Source organism: Equus quagga, chromosome 5 (genome assembly GCF_021613505.1).
Source record: "Equus quagga isolate Etosha38 chromosome 5, UCLA_HA_Equagga_1.0, whole genome shotgun sequence".
Classification (NCBI taxonomy): Eukaryota; Metazoa; Chordata; class Mammalia; order Perissodactyla; family Equidae; genus Equus; species Equus quagga.
In genome coordinates this window covers 97,226,521-97,250,086 of record NC_060271.1, presented here as the reverse complement: position 1 = coordinate 97,250,086, position 23,566 = coordinate 97,226,521, and the positions used below count along the sequence as shown (strand labels likewise).

General features: G+C 34.8%; 1 protein-coding gene across 5 annotated transcripts in view; it reads right to left on the bottom strand.

The window, feature by feature from the left end:
• NRXN1 (neurexin 1) overlaps positions 1–23,566 on the bottom strand; it is a 1,071,934-nt gene that overhangs the window by 550,946 nt on the left and 497,422 nt on the right. For all 5 annotated transcript variants that reach the window (XM_046659961.1, XM_046659962.1, XM_046659966.1 and 2 more), the window contains 2 exons: positions 19,565–19,768; positions 16,979–17,005 (listed from right to left, as the gene is read on the bottom strand). In XM_046659961.1, the coding sequence (XP_046515917.1) occupies positions 16,979–17,005; positions 19,565–19,768 (231 nt within the window). The remainder of the gene's footprint in view (positions 1–16,978; positions 17,006–19,564; positions 19,769–23,566) is intronic.

The following is a 23,566-nucleotide window of genomic DNA, read 5'->3' as shown; positions in this document are numbered from 1 at the left end:
AACTTTGGATCCTTTTTGGAAGAAAGCCTTGTGCAAATGTCCTGTGAACTATTTATACTGGTTTTTGATTGTAGGAAAAAAATAGTAAAGAACAATAGGGAAGAATAAAACAAAGCTAAGGAATCAATGAAGCAGTGTGATCAAAGATATCTAGTAGACTAAAATGACAGCTGTCTCCAGAACTGAAAGACAGATGTGGCTTGAAAAAAATCAAACCCATACCAATTAGATTTTGATTTTTAAAACACTTAGACATGTGTCCCACAAAGCTGAGACTTACTACATACCCTTTGGATAACTATCTCCCTCTACTGTATATTTTAATGACGCTAACTGCATAAATGGACCATCTGTATCAGGTACCCTATCTCTTAATATAGTTCAAACCAATTTGCTCTGGACTTCCTTTTCATTGCCTTAACCATAAAATGTAAATCATTGCTATTTTATAACTCCATCTAGTTATTTGAGTGGTTAATCTGCTTGCTCAATTAAACCATCTATTGAGCATGGAGATTTTGATGGGTGCTTCTGTAAAGCCATAACTTAGCAAACAGCATAGATGTTAGGCAGGTAGGAATCCATTTAGTTTGCCTTCTAGAAATGATCCATCTACTATCCCCTTTTTCTTAAGAACAGGTTGTATCTTTTCCACCACAGCTATCTGGGCTAAAGATTGGCATCACGTGAAAGTAGATCCTAAAATTTCCATAGTTCTCCTACAAACTTAAAAGAAAAAAAAAGACTAGCATTGTCTTATATATGTGAATTGGTTATATATTTATACATGACTGTTGAATATTTTTTAGATCATTAAACAGCGTATAGCACCTAATATTTGAATTAGAAGTTACAGCACCATAGCATCTTAGAATATTGCAATATATAGAATAAATAGAATATTGCACAATATATTGTGTTTGTTGTTTATCCCACTTAACTACTCTTACTCCTTCTGGGTTATGAGGCACCCATATCTATCAATTTAGTTTAAAAATTATTTTGTGCCAAATACAGTTCTCAGCACTGAGAATGTTCTAATTTAGATTCTCAAGGAGCTCACATTCTAATAAATCAGAGGTCAAAACACTTCCTGTAATGGACCAGATAGTAAATATATTTGGCTTTGTAGGATGTGGTTGCCATTGGAATCACTCAAGCTTGCTATTGTAGTGACAAAGTAGCCATAGACTATATATAAACAAATGGGTGTGGCTTTGTTTCAACAAGACTTTACTAAAACAGGTGGCCAGCCTGTGGGCTGTAGTTTTCAGGCTCCGTAAGATACATATAAATAAACAGATAATTTAATTCCACCTTGTCATAAACTTTTACATTGAGTATTAAAGAAATAAGTAGTGGAAAAATACTTAAGAGTCAGGAGACATGAGTTTTAGATTCAATGTTGCCATAAATACAGCATAACCTTAATTATGCTAACTTAGTCTAGTCTAACTATTTTAGACTTGGTCTGAGTTTGTCTGTAAAACAACAACAACAACTAAAAGCAATTTAAAAAGGCTTTAAATGGCATAAACCAATTGCAAAGTCCCTCCACTTCTAAAATCTACTCACCTTTCTTTTCTGCAAATTTAGAATAGCAGCTTTTATTAAAAAGCTTATATTTGTGTAAGCGTATAAAATTAGGTTTCTATCTATATTAATTTTTCCAGGAACAAACAAGTTTTATTTGGAAGTTGACTTTGAGGACAATAGCCTCTGGTGGGAGGCAGGACCCCAGGGAAGCTGGCAACAAGTCCGGTCATTGTGACAATGATGGGAAGAGAGAAAAGCCAGGAGAAACAGAAGCAAGAGCCACCGCTGCCTGATGTGTGAGTCATGGCTGCTGGCAGCTGCAGTTCCTGCCTGTAAATGACAAGAGGCTGTGCTTATCAGGTTGTAATTATGACACCTTCAGTCTGCTATTTGACTTTGCCACTAGCTTCTGGCTTTAAAATAATTACTTCAAAAAATAATTTGATCTCTGCTTTAAAACAAACAAAAGGAAAAACCAAAAGAGAGTAACTCCTCATTAAATGTTTCTATTTTATCTTTCTCAATTTCTAGATATTGGGCTGGGAGCAAAATTCTTTTGTTTTTATTTCTCACATGAATCAGCTAGAAAATTTAATTACAAATTATAATTAGACACATGTAAATGGCACTTCCAGAGTCTTCTTTTTCTGCTCGCTAACATTATTAGGAGAAGGATAGACTAAATAATTTGTGAACCCAGTGTGAAATGAAAACACGGGGCCCTTGTTCAAAATGAAGAATTTCAGGACAGTGAGAGCCGAGCAGTAATCCAAGCAAAGGCCCTTCTAAGCACAGGGTCCTGGGGGACTGCACAAGCTGCATGCTGTTGAAGCCAGCCCTGATTAGGAGTATAAGTTTTGTGCTTATTTATTTTTAAAGTTTCCTTTAGTCAGCTCTATATTCAGGAATGTGCAGACAAGGCTGGAGGCAAAACACCCCATTTATCCATGTAAAAGGTACAGTTGGGTCACCTTTCCCGTACTGTCTGCACTTAATGACAAGGCCTCTAGGGTGTCGGAGAAGCTGTCTCAGAGCTGTCTTGCTGGCCCGGCCTGATGCCAATCACGACCTGGGTTTGGTGACAGACCAATCACCCTAAAGACCACGAAGCTGAACTATCTGCCAAGGCATGTAACTCCTCCCTCTTCTCCTCTATCCCTCTACAAGCTCCCCTCAATTTAGCTAAGGACACGTCCTTGAGAATTATTCAGAATGTCTTTATAAAGAGCTATTTGCCTTTTCTGTACAAAGAGATATTTGTAAAGTCCTAAGGAAAAATTTCTTTATATTGAAAATATTAGAAATATTTCTCCCCAATTAAAAATTACTTTGAGCAAATAATACAACCTCAGACATTAAGCTTGGAGATGTTTTTTTCAAAAATGAATACTAACAACAGGAGGAAGGCATTTGATACACTTTTAAAATACACTGGAAAAATGAAATGGTTACATGCCAATGAATTACTTTGTATTTGTTTTGGTTGTACTGTTATTTAAATGTTTTCTTGCTTTTTTTAACTTTCTAAAAGGTGTATACCTTGGTTTAGCGCATGTGTTCTGGACTCATAAACTATGTGGGTTTTTATCTTAGGTCCACAAGTTACTAGCAGTGTGACCTTGGGTAAACTATTTAAGTTCTCTATATTTCAGTATTCCTATCTGTAAAATAAGCTTATAATAGAAATATTTTAATAATATAGATATATTGCATTTTAATCACTTAAAACAATGCCTGGTACATGGTAATCCCTCAATTATAGTAACAATAATAATAACTAGTATCAATATTATATTGTCATTATTATTATCCCCCCAGTGGGTTTCAAAATTTAGAGAAAATGTCCAATGTTCTATAGTTCAGTACCTTGAACATGACAACCATTCACTAAATATTTACTGAATGGGTGTATTTGTTTAGATTTTGGGGGGATTTTTTTAATGGTAGATGAAATATCTCTTGATATTTAATTAAGCCAAATGGTTAATGAAAAGTAACTCCATTAGCTTTTAAACCCTACTTTCACTAAGAAGTGTCAGTAAATAGAAAGCTTCATCCCTTTGTTTTCATATTCGGCAGCATAGAACCCAGTAAGTCACACGGTTGGAGAACTTGGGTAACTCAGTTATCTGGCTAATTATTCGGATAGCTTTTTTGCTCAGTTCCCTTGAAAATAAATTTAATGATGTGTAGAGCCTAGGAGAGCAAATTGACCTAAGTCCAGCAGTCAGTAACTTCCAAATGCAAAGAAAATAGTCGGCTTAGGAATTGGGGAATTCAAGCTTTAATGAGAAACATGTATCTTTTGTCTGCCAAAGGGTCTGACCCTGGAGAGCTACTGGAAACACCCCACAGAGACTCCTCCGCCATTTTCCTAACTCATGTGGACTGTATTCTATTATCTACAAAATAAACTCCAGTATGTGTAGCTGCCTCACCCCCTGCTTCCTATCTGGCTAAATATCACAGCTCTAAGCAAATGAATAAACAAGGTTTAAATCACCTACTAAGACACATTTAGCCTCTATAGCTTCGACATTGATTGTACCCATTTATGACATACCAGGATAAAGAGCTCTGATGTAAATAATTTTCAATGTGAAAAACATACATTTTAAAATATACAATTTACCTTCTAATAATATAATTATATTTACAACATAGTAAAAATGAACACAAATTATATAAATATATTGCTAAAAGAATGTTTTAAAATAGCTCTCTTTAAATCTAATCTAGCTCAACCAGCTGGTTTAGGAAAAAGCATAATAAAATAAACCTATTACAATGAAAGGAAAAATTTGGACTGTGACTTTATTTTAAGGGAAAAGGTCATTTCCAAGAAATGCTTATCACATAATAGGATAGCTTGCAGGTATAAAATTAAGTACTAAATAGTTAATGTGATTTTAAGGAAGCATTATAAACTGAAAATGTATTTGGCATTGGTGTAACATGAAAAGAAAAGGACTACATAGATTTATATTGACATTTATTTAAACATATCTTATGCAATGCCTACACAATTCCAAGGTATCTGAATGAAAAAAATGAAAAAGCATGCAGGTATTGAGCATTTGGAAATTTAGAAACATTCAATCTGACATTCCATAAACGAAGTCATGGTTTATAGTCACAAATGCAAAGATTATTTAATTAAATACATCATTTCTCATTTGAATACTCTATTGTAATAGTTATAGAATTTCTTTTTTTGAGAAGGCCAAGAAGAATGTATATTTTTGCATAATTCAAGGAACAATGGCTTTACCTCTGTTTTATTTTCCATACCTTGTTACTGTCAGTGCATTTGAATATCCTTAAATTCAACATTGAATTTACAAAATTTAGCTGTCCCTCAATATTTTTGAATATTCTTGTACAAACCTTCTCCAAAAATAAGAAGCTTATTACAAAAAAGACAATGTAAGTTTCTGGCTTTGTTGAGTTTATCTGTCCCCTTCCTTTCTCTTCACTGGGAAGTCATTACAATGCTTGAAAATCTATTTTTCAGTATTTGTTGTAAATATCATGGATTTTTTTTTAAAGAAAACATATTCTAAGGAAAATGATAAGGAATATTTTATCTTTAGAATTGCTGAACTGTAGCATCTCATTTGTTTTTGGTTTTTTTTAAAGACTTTATTTTTCCTTTTTCTCCCCAAAGCCCCCCAGTACATAGTTGTGTATTTTTAGTTGTGGTTCCTTCTGGTTGTGCTATGTGGGATCCTGCCTCAGCATGGCTTGATGAGTGGTGCCATGTCCGCGCCCAGGATTCCAACCAGCAAAACTCTGGGCTGCCAAAGTGGAGTGTGCTAACTTAACCACTCGGCCTCGGGGCCAGCCCCTCTCATTTGTTTTGATCTTTTTTCTTTCTTTTCTCAGGGATCACTATGTAAAAATTAAAATAATATAAATTTTTCTCCCACCATTGACATGATTTCCCAAATTCTTTCTTATTTTGAATTTTAATATTGCAATAACAGATACGGCTAACTTAATTGTTTTCTTTTATCATCATCGGTTTATTTATCAGCCTAGCTTTTAGTTACTAACTTGAGTGCTATGATTCTATTTGCCCATTTATTTTAGTAATTGGAAAAATATTGGAATTACTCCTTTGTTTGAAGTTGTCTTTAGATCAAAGTCTTCTGAAATGAATGGCTTGCCTGACTATCCAAGAAGTGTTCTAAGAAGGTAATGCCCAGCTATTGCAATGGTTGTTAGCAATTAAATCTTATGCCAAATTAATCTGCTTAATCTGAGAAGATAGTGTTCGAAAATTTCTGGGAGCTGGTCAACCAACTGCTAGAAATAATATTACATCTGTGTACTTGTTCCTGGTCAATCTTCCTATGGTGAGATTAAGTTAATTAGGCTTTCACCTAGTGGGTTACAGTTGATGATGATAATTTATACCAATACATCTAGAGGTGTCTTTTCATTTATGGTTATTCCAGTTGCATCTGTTTCTCAAGATCTTGATCACAGATGCTTCCAATCAGTTTTCACTTGACTGCTCTCAGATCACTGATGAATCATGATAGAACTTACTTTTGTACATTTATGTTTCCTCCCTGTTGCATCTTTCTTCAACTAGCTCAATGACCTGGACCTGCTTACTATCACTTTGTAATAAAATCTGAAATAAGCAATAGATTAGATTTTAAAATGCTACATGTTGTAGACATAATGTTTACCATATGTTGCTAAAGACCATTGCAAAACATTTGCACATCATGATTCTATATTTTTAAAGAAAAATATTACACAACATGTTATATGTTGTCTATAATGTATAAAGTATTATATATTGTAAGGGCATTTAAGATGTTAAAGTTTTTCTCCAAGGACTGAAATGGTAGGCTATTTTTGTGTATTTTTTCTGTTTCCTCTAGCTTCCAAATAATGGATATTATTCCTTATTAGGAATCAAATGTTGCTTAAAAAGGGGCTCATTCTCACTATTTCATAGGTCAAAATGAATGGGAAATTTAGTCTTCAAATAATTTAATATGTAACACCATCATATAATATATGATGTATTGTAGGCTTAGATTGTCCTAAATAATAGTGGGATTGGTTTCAATTATATCTAACAGAGTATTTACTTTTATTCACTTTTGATTGCTTATTTTAAATTGCTAGAGGAGAGAAAAAAGTGTTTGTAGAAAATTTAGAATGTATGGATGATGAATGAAAAGGAGAAATTAAAAATTGCCTACAATCTCACCAGTAGATGCTATAAACATTTTGAGGGATATCCTTCCAGAAACCAGAGAAAAGCAATTTCATATCTGATAACTCAAAAAATAGGAGATACTGATAATTTCTTCATTGCATATTGGCTGAACTAATTTTACTTAATTAAGCAGTTTAAAGAATTGCTGATTTACAAAAATATTGTTTTTGATAATGTAAAACTTCTCACTTGATTTATTGAACTGAATCTTCAGATAAAATAATTCAGGATAGATGAAAACACTTCAGGAATTTCACCATCTGTAATGTCACATTCAGAATTCTTTTTTTTTTTTTTTTTTTGAGGAAGATTAGCCCTGAGCTAACTACTGCCAGTCCTCTTCTTTTTACTGAGGAAGCCTGGCCCTGAACTAATGCCGGTGCCCATCTTCCTCTACTTTATATGTGGGACACCTACCACAGCATGGCATGCCAAGCAGCGCCATGTGCACACCCAGGATCTGAACCAGCGAACCCTGGGCCGCCAAGAAGCAGAATGTGCGAACTTAACCGCTGCACCACCAGGCAGGCCCCTCAGAATTCTTCTATGTGGTTATTATAATTGCTATTTTTATTATTGTTCAAGTAATTGTAATCATCATCACGTTCTACCTTCATTTTTGCTTGCCTATTTCCACACTCTTAGGTGAATATGTGTGTATTCCAAGGAATATTTACATAATTTATAAATAATTTCTTTTCATTTTCTTTTACTGGACACTTTCATAATGCATGAAAAATCCATAACAGCAATTTTAAGTCAGCCATTATAGTACATTAGTTCTATATGCTTGTGTTTCAATTTTCACATGCATAATCTCCTTTGCACCTATTGAAATGTAAGACATTTCAGAATTCTTTGCATTTCCTCACAGTACATTTTTACTTATTTACATCAGAAATTTCCTGATTGCCAAAATTGGTTGATTTTTCCATGTATCTGACAATTTAATTAGTAAATTTCATGGGCTACCTACATTCTTCATAAGCAAATTTTAAAAGAGAATTGATAATTCTTACCTTAAATCTCACATTCCCAAAGCAATTTTAATTATAATAATCACCTATAGAAAAATGCAATAGACTTTGAAATTTAGTTTATTTCAATACTACTCAGCAGAAAATATTTCAAATCTATATTTAGAATTATCTCCTGGAAAGGGTGATGGGAGGGTGAAGAATTACCACAATTATATGAATGACACATTCAAAGAACAAATAATAATAAACAAATAATCCAATATTAAGCACAATAAAAATAATACTAATTTAAATACTCTTAGAATTTCTTACTTTACCTTTGGGGAAACTGTTTTCATAATGCACTTCTTATCCATCTTGCTCTTTGTTCCCATTGATAACAAGTGAAAGAAATGGACAAGAGCTCTGAGCACACTGAACATCTCACTCTCCAGATTCCTTGATGCTCCTGTGCACTTTCTCCCCTGATTTAAAGAACTCTTCCCCCTTTACTTATGTATCATGTGTTAGCCAGTAGTATGTGGACCAAATTGTACTCCTCAGAGGTATTTCATGACTAAGGTAAAAACGTTTTTAATCGCACAGCCTGGAGAAAAGATGATTGCGTGGAAAGCCTGCTGCTCCAACATCTCCTTTGAGGAGAGTACATTATGTGGCCCTCTCCTCTGATAACCAGGGGGCATCTGCCCCTAAAGCTAAAATCTGGTCAGTGGCTTATGAGATGACATGATTTGAAAGTTCTGCTCAACAAGACAAGGATAAGTAATGAATCCACTAGCTTCTCTTTCTAGGGGAGTTTGACTACACAACGTATATAGGGTAAACAATTATGAAGGAGCAGCAACAAGCCAAAGGACATGCAAGGAAATGGCAGTGAACAGAAACGATAAGGTAGGAGACACTGTGAGTAAGCAGAAGACAAGACAAAGGAGAAGCTATAACCAAGCAGAAGCAAGGCAGCAGAGGGGGAGGAATAGCAAGAGCACCAGAACAAAAGATGGAGGATAATGAAGGCACCAGAAGGGCTGAACCTTGAGAAGAGGGCCTTAAGTGACAGCAGACGAAGGGATGGCAAGATAACCTGGCCATTGGAACCACACTGTGTGCTGAACAACCTTCTAGTTCTTTTTATTTCATTTTTTTGGTGAGGAATATCAGCCCTGAGCTAACATCTATGCCAGTCTTCTTCTATTTTGTATGTAGGATGCTGCCACAGCATGGCTTAATGAGTGGTGTGTAGGTTCGTACCCGGGTCTGAAGCAGAGTGCATGAACTTAACCACTATGCCACCAGGCTGCCCCCAGCCTTCTAGTTCTTGAATCCCATTCTGATCTCCATAAAACCTGTCTGAGTTGTGACTGAAATCATTGCCTGTCTACATCCACTCTTAGCTGTTCTTATAACAAGCCTTCATTAACTAAGACAACCTGAACACATGTCTATTCCTCGGATCATAAAAGAATTGAACTAACCCAGAAGGACAGTGTGAATTAGTACACAATATTGTAGAAACAATATTATTGTTCTAAAGTATTGACCACTATGGTTTCCAGGGATTATTTTTAGGCAATAGATAAGAATGGTTAGCAATGCTAAATGAATTCCTATGGAGCATTCAAAAGTGTATTCTCTTAAGTAGATTAGAAATACCCTTTTGTTATCTAGTAAATGTTACCATTGGCTTAACAAATCCTCTCCTTGTATATAGCGGTGTAATTCAGTCTAAGAGGTGTTTAAATAGGCATGACTTCTGAGTTAGTAGGAACTGAATTAAAGAGTTTTTGTTGTAATGAAAAAGATTCTAAAATTCCAGTTAAAAGCAAATTATTGAGTGTACAGAGATCAATGTAAATTAATATACTTTATATTTTAATGGGCCTTTATATAGTATACCACTAATCTTTAGGAAAACTAACTTACAAAATGTGAACCCTAGTATTTCTCTGAAACTTATGCTCTAAAAATCTTTTCTATAGTTTTCCACAATTTGTGTCAGTTTTTAGAAAACAATCAGCACTTTCAAATTATGCAAACATCTTCAAATAGCCAAGCTATTTTCTCAGAAAACATTGCCAATTCCACAAGATAATAAAATATGTATAAATAATCAAATAATCAAAATAATCAAATGATGAAACATATTTTTCTAAGACTAAAACTTTTAAAGACCATCAAATAAAGTTCTTCAAGAGCTTCAAAATTTTTCATATTTTGCGTCCTAAGCCATTGGGTCTTAATGAAGAGTATGGATGCTCCTATAAATGGAAGCTTAACTGGAATGCTTGTATTTATCATGGCTGACCTATAGTTAAGTGGAGAAAGCCATCACATTTTAAACTATGCATCTATTTCAGCAGATAGCAGATGTATAATTTCTGTCCAGTGATTACAAGAGGAATTGAAATCATGATCATAATATTTGCTTTCATATTCTCTGATAGGAAAGCAATAGATAAGGTATAAATCGTTAGTGGCCTTCTTTTGAGTAGAATTAGGAATGCAAAAATTGTAGAAAAATGTCTAATCTATATTTGTCCACACTAGTAAAATAAGTGGTTTGGCATGGAGCTTTAGATCATCATGGAACATTAAGCCTTTCCTAAAGATTAGAGTCTTTTAAATAGAAGTTCCTGAGTACTTTTTAGTCTTTGATTCTACAGGAGTTAACACTCTATGAACCTAAATCATTATGGCATATAGGTAAAAAGACCAAACACACCAAATACAGAAAATTATTATTGTTTTTTAAAAAATAAATGAAATTCTAATTGTACATCTCACAATGAGCTGGCTAAATGAAAAAAAAATGTTATTAATGACAAAAAGTGTCAGATTCAAATTTTTATCTTTGATTTTCTGGGTCATTGATAATGTGTTGAAATGCTACCACCCAACAACAAAAATATTAAAAAATAGGGGCTGGCCCTGTGGCATAGTGGTTAAGTTTGACACGCTCCGCTTTGGTGGCCAGGGTTGGAGGGTTTGGATCCCGGGTGCAGACGTACACCATTCATCACCCATGCTGTGGTGGTGACCCACATATAAAGTGGAGGAAGATTGGCACAGGTGTTAGCTCAGGGTGAATCTTCCTCAAGCAAAAGAGGAAGATTGGCAACGGATGTTACCTCAGGGTTAATCTTCCTCAGAAAAAGAAAAAGGAAAAAAATTAAAAAATAAGGAAGAAACTCAAAACTATGAAAGACATGATGGATGTTTAGAAACTAGCTCTTTCTAGTAATACAACAAACAAAAACATCTGACCAACAGGCTGTGGTCTCTTACATTTGGTGACATCTGGTTGGATGAAAGAAAATTTTCTTTTCACAGAAACCAAGAGAACGTCAAGTTCAGAAAGTTTCTTCTGAAACTTTCTGGGTTTTTCTGACAATATCTACCGAGGCCATTGTTATAATGCCAACTTTCAACAATGAAAGAGAATCTGATAAATTCGGCCAACAATAATCTGGAATTTTGCATTACTTTGAGCACAACCTGTCAAAACAGCAATAAGGAAATGCTTTAGTGAATAATAATTAAGCCTGATGTCAAGATGAATTCTTAACCTGTACAAAAGATATCTTTTAAAACACGGCAGCATTTTATATTTGCATGTAAGCAATGAACAGTAATTGTTCACTAAAATAGATCCAAATCTTCTACTTATCAAGCCTCACACTATGATTTGCCCAAACTATGTAGCCATTTAAACATGCAAAAAAAGCCTGTACTTTTTCTCTATAATTCTCATAAATTTAAAATCCAGATGGGTTTCCCTTAAATTTTATTCCAATTTTAATACTTTTCTAAAAAATTATTGTCATGTGGCAATTCCCTTTGCCTGTTTTAGCTATTTGTTTTTCCTCAGAAATCTATGGTCTCTCTATATATGCAATTTGTTTTAGTTTTGCTAAAAATAATCATTTATAAACTATCTCTTCCTTTCCTTCATATAAACTTTCAGCTAAAAAAACCACCCCAAAATGATAACAACAACAACAAACAAAACTCCTGTTTTCTGTCTTTGTATATTCATCTTCCTTTATTCCTTGAGCAGCCCCTATCCTGGGTGGATGGACAGCACCCGTCACTGTGAGGCAATGAATGACGGAACTCTGCAAATCAGGAGACTGTTGTGTGGGAGGAGAGACAGAAGACTCTCCTTTGCAGTTCTCGGCTTTTCAGGCGCCAGGCAGCTGCTCTGAACTGAACATTTGCTTCATGTTAACAAAAGCCAGCCCCGAGAATGTCCTCCTATCTTTTTAAGTAGCGTGCCAAACAGCAGCCTGATCAAAGCAATCTAATATGGCTTAAGTGCCACTGGTTGACATTTTGCATTCTTTTATTGCTTTCCATTTTTATCTACATAAAAAAATTGGTGATAACTAATATCCAGTTGATCTTTTCATTCTGGTAATAAAATGATAATACAAAGATCTTATTATCCACTCCAGACATCCATCATAGTACATTTTCCAATAACATACTACTCAGAGCATTTCTTCACTATATCCAAGTCAAAAGTAAGGGTAAGTACACAGCCTTCGATTCCCTTTCTCTCCAATACTTAGACACTGAACTGCAAATAAAAGTTGAACTTCAACCCTTGACACTTTGCCCACATTAATGTCATCTGCAATTTTGTTCTCTCTGCATCATAGATAAACCATTTTCTTTGAGAAGCCAAAAATAGTTGGAAGGTCTGCCTACTAAAATATTTTTTCAACCCCAGAGAGTTTCTATTCTTGTAAGAAAACAAGAGGAAAGAGAACAGGAGAAAACAACATTGGAAATGAAGAAGTAAGAAGAGTAAACCTTGCTAGGAAGAACGAGCAGGGGGGTAGGAGTAGAGACACATGTATAAGGCATAAAGAAACCAAAATAATGCAAATAAGCAAAACAAACATCAGAGATCATGAATTTATCAAAATCCATTTTTGTATGGATGCAGGAGGGACCCCAAGCATTCCTGCAGGCAGGAAGGACATTCTGTAATTATGTTATTGATTTGAAAAGACAAAAGGCAAAAAAAAAAAGGAAAGAAAAGAAAAGAAAGAAAACACTAACAACAACAAAAATGCTAAAATCTCCCTGCATCCACCATATATTTAAAGTAGTTACCTATGTGACGATTAGGACTCACCTATAGTTGATAGGAGCAAGGTTAGTTTTCAAATTTTCAATATATTTAACACTTCAAAGATTACAGCACTAACAATTTTTAAAGCTACTAGAAGAAGAGAAAAAAAATCAGGACTATTTAAGCATTCAATATATCACTACAAAGACCAAATTTTCATAAAAAAATTATAAAGAAACACATAACCTTATGAGTTTGGGTGTATTGTTGGAAATCATTGGCTACTAAATTTGAAATTGAGACTCTATCTCAGAGTGACCAAGACATTAGTCTTTATACTTTGACTACAAAAAGAATTCAGAATAAGACCAATGGCTTGTACAGACCTACTAATAATGCATTTGAGAAAATTTCGCAAGGAATAGAAAGTTTCCTTTGCATTCTTTATAGTATTTAAAAGACTTTTTAAGTCAATGAATGACTATAGACTAGGCAAGGGACTATCAAACATTCATCTTTTCATGCAAATAATTCACGCGTTAGTCACAAAAGTACTATTCAGTCTGACTTGGATTCTCTCGGTAATGATTTGTTAATGAATAATTTGTATTAGTACATACTTCTCCAGTAATTATTTTTTGTAAAACAGTCTACAACTTGTCTTTTTTTCAATAATTCAAATAATTTTTCCTCTTTATGTTAAAAGAATGTGATTTTACAGTTCTTTCCCATCTGTTTATTGAAGTGCCTTTCATTTTCCAAGGACGAAATTATCTACATTAAAAGACAGTAGGTTTTTTAGCAACTTCCTTATAAAATTATCTTATGATGTAGACCATTGTTCTCAATGTTGGAGTTAACTGAGCAGGCAAGAGTAATCTGACTGTCCCTTTATTCCTATCCTGGACAGAGGAGAATGGAAAGTCATAGATAATGTTCTTCTGTGCTCATCTTCCAGTCCATGAATCTGCAAAAACTGACCTTAATCTAATTCCAAGTTGCAGATAACAAACATATTTTAGCAACGATATAAGCTAACGGACATCAAAGAGCTGAGATTGGTCTGGGGTTGCGTGCAGAGACATTCCATTTGTAATCTGAAAGATCAAAGCATATATTTTGACACTGACATGACCACTATTCATAGAGACAGCTCTTTTTTAAAAAGTACCCTCTCCACACGTGAAAATAAGCTTTTGATTTTTAAATGAAAACAGGCTCTCTTCTTCCATTTAAAGATTCTTGACAGCTTTTCCTACTGGGGGGAAAGGGCGGCAACACAGAATCTGACAGAGACAGTCCTCGGAATTCAAATCTGCCCTTTCTCAAAAGAACCTTAACAAAAGGCTGTGCCCTGGCCTGTTCATGGAAGATTCTGTTGCTGCATCTAAACTAGTGACATAGGAATAGCTGAAAAAGAAACATATCTGCCGTCTCTTAGAGCCCCACAGGTCTGAATGCAGGCAGCTAGAGCTTCTTCCTCCTCCCTCCCACCTATTCTTCAGTAGCAAAGACTGGATAGTCTGATACTATACATATTTTCTTTTCCATATCAAGTAATAACATCTGCTGAAAAGCTGGGGGTGGGAGAGGAGGAAGCATGGAGCCACTGCGGGAAACAGTAGACCTATTCTGAGTAAGTACAGAGAAATTTGGGAAGGTTTCTGTTCAAACAATAATTTCGAGTTTAATATTAATTATCAATGTAAGATAATCTTTTAGGTTATAGTCCGTATATTACCTGTGGAAATTTTCTTAAAAGACATCAATTGACGTATGTCATGTGAATTTCACAATACAGTTGCCATCTTAGGTATGGAGTAATTTTTAGAGATGGTAGTGATATATGGCTGTGATTTAATAAACATACATTCCTCCCGGTTTCAAACAAAGTCAAGGCTCACCGGGGATAAATGTAATAAAACAGTCTTTAGTTATACTACGATTTATACTGAGATACAGATATTTTAATTTTTTTTTTATTGGGTAGGGAATGCACTTCAGGTGGAAATCTCTGCTTATTTAAGCACTGTGAGTCAGATTTGTATTATTTGATACATAAATTCCTCCTTCTCCTCAAGGTTGAGTAATAACATGAATTCTTGATGGAACTTGGGGTTCTTGCTACATCTGCCCACTATCCCCTAAATAAAACAAAGGCAAAAGGAAATGAAAATGTTACCTGTTCTTTCCAGTGACTGCTGTCAAGTTAAGGCATTGGCAGTCCTGTCCGAGGTGTGCACTGAAAGCTCACAATCATTCATTTAATTCAAGTAACTTAAATGTAACACATACTCCTTAAAAAGGGAAAAACTCCACTAGCCAGCAAAAACCCTTGTCCTCAAAGGTATTATTCTGTGGAATATCCAGAAAAAAACACTATGCTTAATATCAGAATCTCATAAGATAAGCCAAATGAAAAGAAGCGTCTAGCAAGGTCATTAGCTGATAAACATATATTTCAAAAAACCATTGATATACCTAGAGAATACAGAATCAATCACATTTGATTTGGTTAATTCCCATCAAATACTAGAGTTTATTTTGTACATTTAAAAATCCATTTTTTATTGTCTGTTTAATATAAATAAAATAAAAATAGTACACAAAGCAGAAGTCTAGAGAAGAATATCTTCCTTGCATGGATTTTCTAAGACTCAGGAAAAATCAAGAACATTTATTGCTGCATTAAGGCACAAATCTGGCTTTGGGAAAGTATTCTGTGGGTTGCCACTTTGCCTGCATCTATTCCCAAGAGCAGAAAGCAAACTGAACCATGGTATTAGATTTGCAAAGCCTGTGCTCCTTTTCAGAAAGTGTGGAAAAGATGGGGTTTGAGAGGAGATGATGTGCATTTGAAAATTCCACTTGTGTGAGAGCTTTGGGAGATTACTTCAGGAGCTATTATGTTTAAAATGATTTTTTATGCCTTATATGATAGTTTATCAATTTGATTTTCATAATTCATGATTCAGTGACCTTTTTGTTGCTACAACTGAAAAGACATTTTTATGCTACTTTAAAATGAACATTAAAATATTTGAAGACAAATCTGAGTTATAAGAAGCATGGTGTTCAAAACAGTAAGTATCTCATTAGATAAAGCTTCTTGTTTTTGTAAGTTTAAGACCACCATTTTGTTCCTCAGAGGATGACTCATTCCCATTTGGAAATACAGCCAATGGTTTTGGGAATAGAACTCATCAACTCACATTCATCATTTTTCAAGGATATAGAAAAATGTTTTACTGACTATGACAATGAGAGATTAGAAGCTTGTTAGAACCATTTTATTTAAATAACTAACAACTGTGTTATCATTGGAGGAGATTCGTTAATGTGGTCAGCAAAACCTGGAAAAGAAAAACCTAAATATTTATGTAAAGAAATAAAATAGGTTTACTTTTAAGATAATGCTAAAACTCAAAATAAAATCACAGTCCTTATATCCTTTCAAATTCTCTAGCCTACAATTGAATAAAACTCAGTCCATGCATCTTTTCTGACTCATCATTTGGCATGCATATCACAGATTTGAAGGGTTTTGGTTATTTTTGCAGATATATGATTAGGATGTAAAAATTCATCATGTAAACACTCATAACGAACAAGAAGAGACTCTCTAGACAAGTAATTTCTGTATATATATATATAATTTGGAGAAACATATTTTCCTATGTAAAACTTTGGTTGAATTTAGAAAGGTTTAATAGTAACTCTCAAAACGAAAGGAACTAATTTTTTTTTTCTATATTTGAGTTAAGAGATAAAAACAGAAAGTGAAGGAAATAAGACTCATAGTATTCTCTCCTAATTTGGTCACGAAGAGAGCTACTGGAGTCTAAGATGTGGCAAAATACAAATGCTACTTGCCTTATCCAAAGGTCTATAGAGGTGTTTGCACTTTCTGTTGCAAAATATGTGTCACCTCTTTTCTCACTTACAGGTAGGAACTGCAGTGGGAAAGTCTTCTACTGGACAGATTTCAAAATGAATTTTTACAACCCAGATGATGGACTGGTATACTTCAAAAGTGAATTCATGAGTTTCATAAACACCTCTCTCTTGCTCTCTTTTTTTTTCTTGACTAGCTTACATCATAATGGAGGAATAACATTTTAAAAATTTTGAATAGGCACTTACTGGAATTACAGTTAATCCTGATACAATCTAGATGGGGAAGAATAGATGAAAAATGAAAATTTATCCTTCAAGGTAATAGCTGCAGACATCCAATAAAATCACAGTCCACCCTTCCGGGGACAGACACATGCAAATATGGCCACTCCATATCATTTATTCTTTACATACTTCTAAAACCCAGATTCACTGTTATAACACTTCACCATTGTAAACAACAAGAGGGTTTAAAGAAAAATGGCCAATTCAAACAAAGCTACATGGTGACAAATCTAAGTGAAATAAAGAATTGTTAACTGTCAAAGATGCTTGGCTTAGACTGGTTGCAACTTTCTCCCCATCTGTGAAAGAACATATCATTGTTTTCAGCATAATTAAAAAGTGCTCCGTCACAATGGGGTACAGTGCAAACTCAGCTAGGCTCAGACATCTTGGACCTCCAAAATCTAATATCCCACAAAGGCCAACAGAATCCTTTAAAATTATGGTGGTCAAATTGAGAGTAAGTTGAAATTATTCTCATCTCATCCTAATGTTTTTATTTATTTATTTTTTATTGGCTTGGGCAAAAAAGGTAAGAACCAGATGTTGGCTGGATTCCATGCCTTGTATTAATTGGAGGAGGAAAAAAACAATTGTATGTTTTCTTTAGAAACTCTAGTGGTTAAGGATTAGTGCTAGTCTTCAGAGCTCACAAGCCCATGCCTCTCTTAGGAGCTAACAATGCTATCTCGATGTAATAAGTGTCATGGTTAACATTGCTATTGATTTTCCTTTTCTTATACCTGCTTCTTAACAGAAAAGCAGGTTCTCTAAGAACAGAATGTCTGATCTGGATAATACAGACTGTGATTATAAGGGCTATCTTTAAAGGACTATGTGGGATGTTTTATATTTATTTTATGTATAGATAAATATTTGTTGGTTTTGGTTGTTAGTATTTAACGCCTTTGGGGAACACGAAAAATATAAACCTAGATTCTGTTTCCATGTAGCTGAGTTTGTCATGTGTCGTCAACCGCATCAGAAAAGTGGTTGCAAACAGCCAAGGACCAGCACCTACACAACTCTTTCCACAGAATGCTTTGCTGTTAGAATAATTCCCATGTGTGTTTCTGCTTTGGCTACGAGCCCCTTCACTGCCCTAGGCAATTTATCTCATTGGCTTGTAGTAACCTATCATTGTCACCAGAGAGAACTCTAACAGAACAGTAAAGGAGAGTGCTGTGTGTTCTTCAGTAATCTTTAAAAAACACCGTTATTGTTTAACTTAATTTAACTAATATTAATTGAATGTTATGGTATTAAATAAGCTATCAGTTAAATAATTTATATTTTATGATCTACCATTCTGCCCAGCACAATTGAAAATGTAGGCAGGGTTTCCACAAAGGCCTTACTTCATTACATTTTATTACTCTTTTTATAAATCTAGGTAGACTCAAATTTTATTTTCTCTCTCTATTTATTCACTTGTGTGTGTGTGTGTTTAGCGCTTCAAGGAAATACAGTAAAACCTCATTAATTTGTACTCCTCTTGGACTTAATAATAATATTGAAACTTATTGGGCAGAACATTTATAATTCTTTATTTGATATGAGCAGAGATCACCTGGGAAAAATTAAACAGATAAACGAGTTGTGCAAGGCCTAGTTCAGGAAGAAAACTGATTTCAAGCGCTATACTATACGTTGATGGTACAACTTGCATGAAACAAAGTGCTAAATATGGATAATTCTTATCCACCCATTAAAATCAGCCTAGTAAGAACTTTCCTCAACAAGATTTCTCCAGTTCTTAATTTGTGTTTTTGAATGTAATTGAAAACAAAACTGCTTAAAATTTTTTTAGTTTACAATTCAGACTTTTTCTTAATTCAGCCTGGCTTTCCCCCACATTTCATCCAGCTTGTTGAGGTTTTACTGTAGTGACGCTTTCTTAATGCTACAATTAAGCAGGAAAGCATTATTTTTCTGTAGAAGAGCCTGTGATTTTAGTGTTCTCATGGCTGTTTGCTAAGGGCCGCAGACTTTGGGCATTGAAGGGTTGTGGATTGCTGTCTGATAGCAAAATATCACCACACAGTATTTCCAAACAGAAAAGATGAGCTACCACAAAGGTGACTATTCAAAGGAGAAGCCCAAGAAGTAAATGCACCTGTTGGTCTAGATCGCAATTAGAAATTTGATATTTTGTGCAGATGTTATCCAAGTAAAGTAGATGGATTTTTATTTATCTGAAAAGACATCATCTATAACCAATCAGACTGTCAGTAAATATAGCAAAAAGAAATTCAGTTTGAGGCATCTTTGAGCCTCATCATTTATATTTTCAATTAACCTCATTGATACATATGGCTTCCCTTTTAAGAACCCTCAGTGGTAGAAATCACAAAACAGTAAATTATGTTAAACAAAATTAAAACAATAAAAAGATGCCCCCAAAACCTAAATTAATTTAAATGATGGAAATGAGACCATCAAGTGTTTTAACTTTCCATGGCAAACAGGCTACTTAATAAATGTTTGCAGGCAAAACTGAACAAAAGGTGGAAAGTGTTAGTTCAATGGGGGAAGGCGAGTTGTTACCTAGATTGACCGTCAGTTTCACACGCCCTGCGTCCAGTTCCAGGCGGAGGGTGTCTGCAGAGTCTCTAGAGGTGGTTGCCATGAGAATGCCATATGCACGTTGGGATCGGAACCGTAAGGACACATCCTCAGCCTCTGTGTGCATCACCACCGGGAGCTGGATTTTCATAAACATGCTCCCGTCATAGCTCAGAACTGTTGCCTCTATAGATGGGAAATGAATGTAAAAGTTCTCAGTTAGTTTAGTGCATTTATACTTTGAAAAGGAAAAGCATGACATTAAAGTCTTCCAGTTAGAACACAAGACTACAAACTCAGCTCATCTTCTTCAGAAATGAGCCATTTCTTTTTAAGCCAGAAAAAGAAGTCACAGTAAAGAGAACTTCCTCTGTGAAGTATCCGCCAAAATAAAGTACAAAAGCAGAGATGGCTGCATTTCCTTTTTTTGTTCCCATAGCACTTTCTACCTATAGCACTAATCACGTTGGATTATCAATATTTATTTATGTGTGTCCCTTCCTAAGAGCAGAGATCCTATTATTTTGTGTAGCCACAGTGTGAGCCTGGTTTGAAGCACTAGCAACCATTTAATGCATGTTTATATATAGCCAGGCCACTGGCAGCTCTGTGAAATCAGCCTCGGCTCTGAATCCTTCATCAGCAAAATGACAGGGTGCTACCACAGGATCTCTAAAGCCTTTGCTCGCCCTAAAAGCCCACGATTCTAAGAGAAGTTACTATTATCAACTTTTTTGTAATTTCTGCCCTAATAGAATCAAAAAAGAAAAAGAAAAAGAAAAATATATGGCTCATATACAGGAACCAGATCAACACTTTACCAAAGGTGATATTCAATAGGAGAAGAAAATTCATATTACCAAACAACATGTGATGTTTCTTCTGAGACACTATGTCTGACAAGGTAATTTTTAGTTACACAAACTAGAACTTCATTTTCAGGTTTATTTACAGGTAAAGGGTAACTTAAAATATTATCTGTAAGCACCACCCTGGTGTTCTGAAAATATTAAGCTATCACCAAAAAGTCAATAGCTTTATGTACTTTGGTAATATTGAATAAGGATGAGGTGGGAGTGAAGAGATGGTGTGTGCTACTAAAGTGGATTGCTTTAACAGAGAAGATCCTTAATATCGTGTTAAACACATAAACAAGCGAATAGCAAAAGACATTGACCACAACCTGACTGCTTTAAGAAATAGTCAGCACCCTTTAATGTTAAACACCATATGGTGGTGGAAGATTGCAAAACAAGTATGACTCATTTTGCTTTCTCATTGGTTCTGATAACACAGAATATCACTTAATAAAAGAAACACTACCTGGAATGAAAATAAACTAGGAAATTCTCATTATTAGGACTATATTCTGGAGTTATGGTTTTGCAAGTTTATCTTTCAAAAGTCAGGAGAATCAAGAATTGCTTCTAACTGACTTTAATCATTAGTTGTGGTCATCACGGGACGGAAGGCACATCCAGAACCGATAAGCACTGAGGGTTCCAGGTCTCTCTCCTTGACAGTCTTCTCTTTTCCATTTACCTCTTTACTTAAGGAACGGTGGTCAACTCACACGTTCACTTCTCCCAATATTTATCAACAGCCCTGACTTCTCTCCTTAGCTCCATCTTCAATCTATCACTCATTGACTATTTAACATCTCTGGTTTGAATACAATAGGCACCTCCAAAATGAACAAACTCAACATGCTTCTTCTCCAGTGTTCTCCATCTCAGTAAATGGTATAATCCCATTGCTCAGACCTTAACCTTTCTGATTTCACTCTTAACCTCTCTGTCATGTCCAATCTATTTGCAAGTCCACGAGTCTTGTAGGCTCTAAATTCCAATCCATTTCCTGAATTGACAGCTTCTTACCGTTACTGCTAAAGTCCCTCAGACTCTGCTCCCATCTCTCACCTAGAACACTACAATAGCTCTCTCAATGGTCTCCCTATTTCTACTCTGTGTTTTTACACACAGCAGCCAGGGTAACATTTGAAGAAGTCAATCAGATTATATCTATTCATTGCTTCAAGGATGTTCCTGCACCCCCTACCAATAGTCTCCCACTGCAGTTAGAATAAAATCTGTACTCCTTTTCTATCTATAAGCTTCTGTGTGATCTGCCCCAGCCCGTCTCTCTGGCCTCAGCTTTCAGTATCTCCCTCCCTTGTTTAGCAAACTCCAGCCACACTGATTTCATCTCTTACTTAAGTATTTGTGCTTGTAGATCCCTCTGTCTTTAAAAGTTTCACCCCAGATCCTTATATGGCTGGTTCCTCCAGCATTCAGGTCTTCAGTCAAAAGTTACCTGGAGAGGCCTGTATCAATCACTCTTTTAACCCCCCGCCAGTTATTCTATATCTACTTACCATTTCGTTTTTTATCAATTACCATTTCTTATCTGTTTACATGCTATCATCTGTCTTTACCCTTTAGAATGTAAGTGTCATGAGAGCAGGGGTTGGGCTCTCATATTCATTCCTGTATCGGCAGCTGAGTGCCCCCAAAACCAGGCACACAGTAGGGCCTCAATAAATACTTATTGAATTATTGATTGCACTTGATACTGAAGATATACAAAAGAGCTTATTTCAATTTGGATATCAAGCTTACATAAATGCGCACTGAAGAAATTATTTGCCTATTGTAAGTGGAATCTAATTTTGATAATGTATGTGAACAAAATGCTTCCTAAAGTCTACTTTAAAGGCCATAATCATGCCACAAAAGACAGAATAGGGAAAGAGTCCATTTATTAAAATAGGGGTCCTGTGGCTAGCATTGACCCAAACACTGAGAAAATAAAATATGATCCTTTTAAAATACAGTGGTTCTACATAATACCACATCTTTTTTCAATTAGATAAGAGGTTTCCCAAAAGAAAATCTAGTAGTAGTTTATTCAAAAAATAATTAACGATTGTTAAATTTTGGTGAACTATAGAAAAAATGCATTTCTTGTATAATCTAAAAGAAATTGGATCTTTACTATTTCTTTTCCTAAACTATAGTCAATCATTGTCCCTATTCATATAGCAATAAATAGCTGAATAAAAGTTTAAAAGTCATTATCAATTGTTCAGTTACTTTGGTATCATACAGATAAAAGTTCCAAAATGGTATTAGTTTTCCTCTTCTATTTATTTAGGCTGTAAATCCAGTCTCTATTATTCAGTAATCATATTTTAAAATGATCTCATATTCTTCCATGAAATGCAGCTTAATTTGATTGAAAACTAAGTAGGGGGAACATCCTTTTAGAAACACAGATAACTGACAATGGGTCATAAATATAGTATGAAATACAATCCAAAGCAGAAAAACAATCAGGACCATTGGCCTTTAACCTTCTTCAAAAAGCTGCAGGAACAAAATAACATCATAAAGTAATAAAATTAGAGTGCCCCTGAGTGCCATTTTAAAGAATTCTCAATGTGAAAATAATTTATTGATAAACGACAAATGAACATCTAAATGACTCCGCATAATTAGAGCCAATGTTTAATTAGACAAGAAATGAAAAGTGCACAAGGTTGTACTCTAGAGTTGCCAAACAAATGGTAAACAACAGTCTGACATTTGAAGGTTATGCTATTTGGCAGGATCCTTTAACGTTAGTAAAATTATTTTACCACTTAGAAGGCAAAAGCGTCCTTTAAAAGGTTAATTCCAATACAATACTTCCCAGTTGGGGAGAAAGTTTCAGCTTTGTCTCCTGTATCTCCTTCCCCCTTGTCGTTAAGTTTGATAAATTTGCTTTTCTGTATTATTCCTTCTTGCAGTCTAAAGTGTACACCTGTGCTCAGTTTTGCCGAAAGGCAGTCCCATATTGTGATCACCGATGAAAATCAGACAGGGAGCCAAATTATATTACTCTGACATCTGCCCCTCCATCTGTTAGCGTTTTAACAAACAAGTATAAAGTAGACCTTTGATTATACCATACACATATAAACGAAAATAATTTCTATAGGACCAA